At 46.3% G+C, this 7,620-nt stretch overlaps 1 protein-coding gene across 1 annotated transcript; it reads left to right on the forward strand.

The window, feature by feature from the left end:
* Positions 1–4,149: 4,149 nt before the first annotated feature.
* Positions 4,150–7,335, forward strand: PHALS_13941 (Teneurin-1 and related extracellular matrix proteins, contain EGF-like repeats; the record flags this gene model as incomplete). Its single annotated transcript, XM_024718667.1, has 3 exons — positions 4,150–5,815; positions 7,084–7,152; positions 7,268–7,335. The coding sequence occupies 3 exons, from the start codon at positions 4,150–4,152 to the stop codon at positions 7,333–7,335; spliced, it is 1,803 nt and encodes a 600-aa protein (XP_024571560.1).
* Between the last annotated feature and the right edge of the window lie 285 nt (positions 7,336–7,620).

Below are 7,620 nucleotides of genomic sequence, written 5' to 3' on the forward strand. Positions count from 1 at the left end.
TCAGACGACGCTGAAAGGAAGATCGGGGTCTGGCAACGCCAATATTGGTGCATAAAGGAGGCTGCCTTTGACCCGGTCAAAGACCTCTTTGCTTGGTATCCCAACACCATTCCGTATGCTTCTTCAGAAGATTCGACAATGACCGTGCTATTTCCGCATAATTTGCGCTATACTTGTGCAAGTAATTGACGAGGCCAAGCCACTTACGCGAAACCTTTTGGTTCTTTGGAACCGACCAGTCCACAATGGTCTTGACCTTAGCGGGAATCGCTCGAAGGCCACGCTTCTCAATAAAGCTGGGTTTTTTTCGCGTGAAGGATGCACTTATCGGCATTAGCCTACAGCTTATTCGTGTGCACGCACTTGATCACCGCTCTCAAATTAATGATGTGGTTCTCTTCATCTATCCTCTCGTGCCCCGCACGACTGAGGACGAAGATGTCGTCGAAGTATGTTTGCGCATACTCCCGTTAAAACCTAAAAAATGTGTTACATAGCGATTAAATGTCGCTGGTGCATCTGACAGTCCTTAGGGCATCACCAGCCACTTTCAGAGCATCCCACCTGGAGAGCTCACCACTTTCAGCGGAATATCACTCGCTCTCATGTACAATTGGTAATACTATCGACCATGGCGAGTGCGCTGTGCTTTGTACAGTAAACCATATTGTTCTAGAGAACATCATTTTTAGGAATCGGAGTCTATGACGGAATGGTGGCAGCGTTTAACATATTGTAAGCGAGAACGATACGCCACTTGCCGTTCGACGCCCGGACACAAAACATGGGTGTCGAATGGGGAGACTTGCTCTCACGCACCATTTCTGCGTCGTGCTTCGCACGGAAACGGCGTCAATGGCGTCACACTGCTCCATGGGCAGGGGCCATTGGCGTGATACGCAGTATTTAATTCCCGGAACCAGGTCAATCTCATGACACACACCTCGGTCCGGAGGTAGGACCGACGGTAGGCCCTTTGAACGACGTCTTGAGATCCTTTTACCAAAGGATTCGAGAAATCCTTTACAATCGACGATCCACTTTGTGCGTCCAGCACCCTCTTTGATTCCTTCAGGACAGCTTCATCCCGAACCGACGACGAGTCAATCTTCTTGTCTGGTCGTATAGTGACCACCTCGGCTTGATTGTCTGTCTTCAAGTCTTGTCCAGCTCAAGAAGAGCAGCCACCGCTGGAATAGCCTCGAGAGTGACGTGTCACTCCACGCGCATCACTAGGACCTCGCCGTTGATACCTCGGACTTCACCCGATCATGCCACTCTTGGCATGCAGCAACTGCTTCGTAACCCGAGCAGTGCTCAGTGGGTTACGTGCCACTTCACGTGCATCACTGGGGCTTCATTGTCGATGCCTTTGCTTTTGGCCGACCATGCAACTCTTGGCATGCAGCAACTGCTTCGTAACGGGAGCAGTGCTCAGTGGATTACGTGCTACTGGGGCCTCGCTGTCGATGCCTTGGCTTTCGGCCGACAATGCCGCTCTTGGCATTCAGCGACTGCTCAAATACTTGAGCAGCGCTCAGTGGGTGAAATACCACTCCACGTCCGCCCTGAACCACGCTCGGAACTCCTGTCCAAAACACCTTTGGTGTACGACAACTCGGATGCTCCGATACCAGCACATTGACGCCCCAGTCCAGTGCCTGCGCCAATAGCACTTTTGCCTCCTAGCAGAGGTGGGTTTATGATTCACCGAAGCTCCAACAGAAAATGTGCGCGTATCGCCCAAGGTCTTCAACCTTCAATCAAACCATAGTTCATGGTATTCCAACCATGCCATACCAAGGATGTGGTAATACCATGCATTCAAGTCTAAGAATAAGCAGCGTTCCACACTATCGAAGTCAAGAAATTTGACACCGAGGTCTACAGGGACCCTCGTCCCAGTGACACAAGTCTCCGTCGCTAAGCGATCAGTGACGGTGTCACTCGACAAAGCTTCCAGCACCTCAGCATACAGCTGACTTCCTTTATCGTGGATCGCCGTGGAGCGTCGAGTATAATAGCCCGACGTCTCGAAATCGATAAGAATTTTCCATGGCTCCTAGAAGCCCTTCACGGTCGCTTTTGCGACCAGCAAACCCGGCTTGCATACACGTTCCGTGTTCAAGAGCACGAAGCTCTTCGGGGCTGGGACCTGCTGTCCTTCACCTCTTTGAGGCACTACATAACTCAGTTCTTCCCCAGTTGGTCGTCCCGCGTCTACTGGATTTTCTTGTTACCCCGTGACAAACCAGACTGGTTAGTAGCGGGACGTCGGTTCGACAAACCTTTACGCGCCTGGCGCAGAAGGCAACCAGTCCGAATGTGACGGGTGTCCCTACAGACAAAACATCGTCGGGTGTTCACACGCTGCTCGGCAGCTCGGAACCCCTTCCTCCTCTTTCACAGCATAACTGACATCGATTTGCTCATGCCCGCTCGACGAGCTCTGAGAGTATGCATTCCAACCAAGTCGTGCCAACTTAAAGTTGAATTCGGCATTCAACGCCACGTTCACCGCTTCTAAAAAAAGACGCATGCACACGGAAGACTTCCATTCCGGCCACGCTAGTGCGGAGGCCTTCCATAAAGATGGTCACTGCGACCACCTCGAGGAGAGGATCGGCTGCCATCCCAGCAATGAGAGCACGCAACGCTTTGACAAAGTACTCCTTCTTGCCTTGCTGGGCAGCAAGGAAACGCGATCGCACGCGTTATGTCTGACTAGGTGGCGAAAACACTCGTAAAAATGCATTTTCAGCTTTGTCCAGGAGGGAAAGGAGAAAAACGCCGCTTCAACCGAAGCACCACACGTCAGTGCCTATTTTTGCGCTCTGCCACCGAGCTTGGATATAACTTGTGCCACGCGCTGTTGCTCATTCTGGAACATGGCGGATGTCATAGCCTTCTCGGCCTCTCTTACCCAGAGCAGAAGATTCTCACCATCCTTACCCTCGAAGGTCTTAACGCTCACCATGAGCGGCCTGGGTCTGCAGAAGTCATCCATCGTCAAAGGTGGCGTCATGGACGCAGTCGACGCCGACAGCTTCTGTTGTAAGTGCTCTAACAGAGCATTTCATAATTTGAAAACGCCTCAAGGCGTGCGCTTATCGCTTCAGGTCCTGGCAAAACATGATGTTCTACGTTCTCTTGTTGATTTTTAAACCATCCTACACTGCCTTAGAAAGGTCGATAAATCGGGCGATGCGCTCTCAAGAAACGGCGTCTTGGTCAAAGCAATCATTAGCTGTTGCATGAGCCCTACCAATGAATGTTACAATCTCTCAAGGGACTTGATGCACGAAATAGCTCTTCTCCCACTGATTCTGCTAGCGATCAAAATCGAATTGGGTATATTTGAAAACCAATAGAATGTCGACGCCAGTCTTCCAGAAGTCCCGACGTCATATTACATCGACAAATATCGTGATATCGTGTCCTGTGACAAAGCTTTAATTCCAGCTATATATTTTTTCATTTGCCCGACAAAGGTTGCATTCTCGGACAAAATATTAGTAAGAAATAATCCATCCGGAACACAACAAGCAACGACGTCTATACAATAATATGAGCGCGAGATAAATGTGTTGGACAAGACATGGGGAGGTTTCCGTATCTAATCTACGCTACTTGTGTCGATCTCGGCATTTCCATTGGGACGTCGCAGGTAAAATGGATGTGCATGTCATTTTATTATGTAAATGAAAATCGAAACAGCAATAATAACAGAGTCATCCGATTAAAGCGTCGCGTAGACAGCCCGCAAGCCAGACATTTCGGTATGAGGGCATCCATTGACAAGAAACTTGAATTATTCTAGCTCCACGATCCGTTTAATATTTCCATGAAAGTCGGGACATATTCTATTGCTTAAGGTTTATCTTCTCTTTATTATTGGGATATAAATGAAATAACTGAATCTGGTTTAGCTAAAAAAAAACAAAAAAATAGCGGTTTAAGCGGCCGAAGAATGAAGGGACGCATCAAAGATCGCGATTTCACCCGTCGCGAACGTCTCTTCAGCAGACTAAACTGTGTAAGATCGCATGGTTTAATGGTGTCACTAGCATAGCATTTATCAAACTTCAGCGTGGAAAAGCAACAAACAGAATACTTTCGGTTCCATATAGTTAAGCTTATCGAGCTCCAATGGAGATTAGGCGTGATGTGCAATTCATAATGATCGTAATCCTCGGAATAGTGAGCAGCTCGACATATGCTGAATGTCCTAATGGCTGCTCAGGTAACGGAGCATGCATGGCCAAGGACATGTGCAACTGCTACAAGAATTATTTGGGCAACGACTGTTTTGATCGAGCTTGCCAATTTGGTTATGCTCATGCAGATACGCCAAAGGGTGACATTAATATGGACCAGGATCGTAAGACGCCGAATTGGATAATCAAAGACTCGCAACAATTTCCCGAAGGAACATATGAGTACTTCAGTCCGGACGCTGCCACAGACGAAGCCCACTTTTACATGGAGTGTTCGAACAAAGGCATATGCGATCGAACATTAGGAACGTGTACATGTTTTGACGGATATGAAGGTGTGGCATGTCAGCGTGCGTCGTGTCCAAACAAGTGTAGTGGTCATGGAACATGTGAGAGTCTTCGTGAGTTGGGGTTAAAGGCTCCAGGCACATTATTTGGAAATCCATATAGTGCCTCTCAAATCACCTACGATCTCTGGGATAGTCGAGTGATTTACGGTTGTCGATGTGATCCATGGTACCATGGTGCTGATTGCTCGTTGCGATCATGCAAAGCTGGAGTTGATCCGATGTTCCTGTCTGTTGGCACTGCAACGTTTGAGACGTTTGTCCTCCACGTTTACACGACAGGTACCTGGACGGCTGATGCTGCCGGAGCAACACCATTAAACTTCTTTCGACTTCGACTGTTCGACTATCATGGCGAGTCATACGTTACCGAAGCGATTCCTATCTTAAATGACGTCAGTGATACTGCAAAAGCAGATTCCAACGCTGCTGCGGTGGCAAAAGCTATTAAACGAATTCCAAATCAGACTTTTAGACGCGTGCTCTGTGAGCGACTTAGTTTGACAAATGGCGATCTGGATGGCTACATTCTACCTGCCCGCGAAACGAGTAAAGGTTTGTCGGTTATCTGTCAATTATATGATAATCCTGGCGAACTGCGGAAGCCAGAAGTGGCAGCGTTTGGATTTAATGGCATCACCGATCCTCTTACAAAAAAGTACCAAGTTATTACTGTGGAAAAAGGTATCAGCAACGAGTGGTTTACTGAAGATACCGGAATGGTTGTAACAGCCGTATCTTCTAGTGACTACGTTACTCTCACGTTGGAATCAGCTCAAACGGGCTCGCCAGAAACCCCAACATTGTTCAAGCTTGGACCCTATGTAGTTGCGGGAAAGCTTTCAGCGGCCACAACAATTACACTTACATACCCACTCAAGCACACACTGTCGTCAAGAACCAGTCGCTTTAATGCTGTAAAAGCTGCGAATGGTAATGGTGGCATGGTCGTGACTGAGCTTGTGAGTACTGCAGTCGTCGCTGGATCCACAATCATTACCGTGACGTCAAACCCTAATTTTGCTGCGGGCGATCTCGTCTTTTTTGAAAACCAATTTTACAATTATGTGTCCTCTGTCGTCAATGGAGCAAATTGGGATATCACATTGGACCGACCATTCCTCGGTAATACATTAGACGGTGGTGATAACACAGTTTTATTTGTGTACAAGGTCACTCCACCAGCAAACGCACTCAAGTACAACTACGTGTCCCAATGCTCAGGCCGTGGTATCTGCGATACCGAGACGGGTATTTGTGATTGCTTCAAAGGCTACACGAACGATAACTGTGATACACAAAACATCTTGGCGCTGTAGACACCCTGAATCATTATTTTGCTTGCTTTCTTGTGACAATACATTTGTGGCATATTTGAAAGCTAGAGACCATAATTTGACTAGAAGCGTCTGCAAATTTTTCATCGTTTTAACATCTTGATCTACTCGATAATATGTTTATAATTTCGAAGCGTATGGGTGTTAGGTAGGAACGGTACGCTGACACGGATGAGGACAAAGATGTACTATCGTGTTAACGCTGCACAAAGGACGACGCCACCGATGATAATTGCACCCAGATCGATGAAGATTGCGCTTGTAGTAACAATGACATACCACTAATAGAATAATTGAGAATACACTCAACTTGGAAAAATGAATTTGTCAAGCTACTACACATTCCAAAAATATGTTACGATCCAATGCTCTGTTTTTCGTCATTCCTGCACCAACATCGCCTTCGTTATCGATACTTGTGCCACCATAGTATTAAAGATTTTAATAAAACAGGTTGAAGCTTAAGATGTGGAAAATGGGGTGTGAGCAGTGATTTTATTCGACATTAGCCCTGGACCACTTAACATTCGAATGCAGATCTAGCAAGGGTCTGGAATCCTCTATATTGCTATAACTGCTGCAGGTTCGGTGACTGGTATGCACGATACATGGTCGCAAAAAGTACGAGTTGACTAGAAAAACTCGCACACAAATTCTTCTTTTTATCGCTTTCTTAACGCCACCAGAAAAGATTAAAGATTTAAAAACATAATGACTCTTGCTTAGCAGCTCGATGGATCGGTCAGCAATGAGGATTTGAAGCTAGAAATACTTTTAGATCTCAGTGATGTACGTGGCGGTACTGAAGCTATGAGTCTTTTCGTTCGTGCAATCATGTATCTTTTCAGCTGCATGATTAATAGGGACACACACCATTATGTCTGATGGTAGAAAAGGGAAGACACAAGGTGCCGCTAGCGCCAGTGAAGGTTTTTGGCGCCAATTACTATAGTGGGGAGCAGGAGCATTCTACAGCTGATAACTGCCTTATTTTTGTGGGAATCAAGTGCAATAGTGCTCACAACGTGCTAATAAGGTCAACACTGGAGACTGTCGATTTTTATCGGTAATATTCTGTGAAGTGCATCAGAGCATTTCACCGTAACAACGATGGACACTTCTGGCATAATGTTCAAGATCCGAGCATATTCTATGAGATCATGCTTTTGATTTTGTTTGCAGGAACTCTAGTAAGACGTGCTCGTTGCACGCTGATGCGTGCTGATTTACTAAAGTTCTACTTGTTTGAAGGTGCGATGACTGCTTAGTTTGACTTGTTTCCGAACAAAGTATGGGTTGGAATGATGCCAAAGCTAAAAAGTATCGTCCAGATATTGATGAAAAAATCTATATACGTGTAATGTAGGCAAACTAAAGTGTAACTTTTTGCAAACACTACCAACAGAGCCAAGTCTGTGTCAATCGTTTGACTAGGTAGTGGATGAGTTGATGAAATACTCACTCGGCGATACTACTTACAGACATAGATAGGTGGCGAAAACTTTGCATTGTCAGATTGTAAACAACAAGTCTAAAACATTAACGCTGATAAGAGCAGCACGGGCTTCTTTATTTGGACATAGGCTTCTCTGTCATCGATTGCGATTGCTTGCACGTGTAGCTGCATGTTTAAGATGGAATTAGAAAATGCATTTTTAGCAACCTGGCGTGTTGGAGCCTCTGCCACACTATGTTCTTGCCAATTGATTTTGGAATCAA

Source organism: Plasmopara halstedii (assembly GCF_900000015.1).
Source record: "Plasmopara halstedii genome assembly, contig: Scaffold_7, whole genome shotgun sequence".
In the NCBI taxonomy this organism is placed as follows: Eukaryota; Oomycota; class Peronosporomycetes; order Peronosporales; family Peronosporaceae; genus Plasmopara; species Plasmopara halstedii.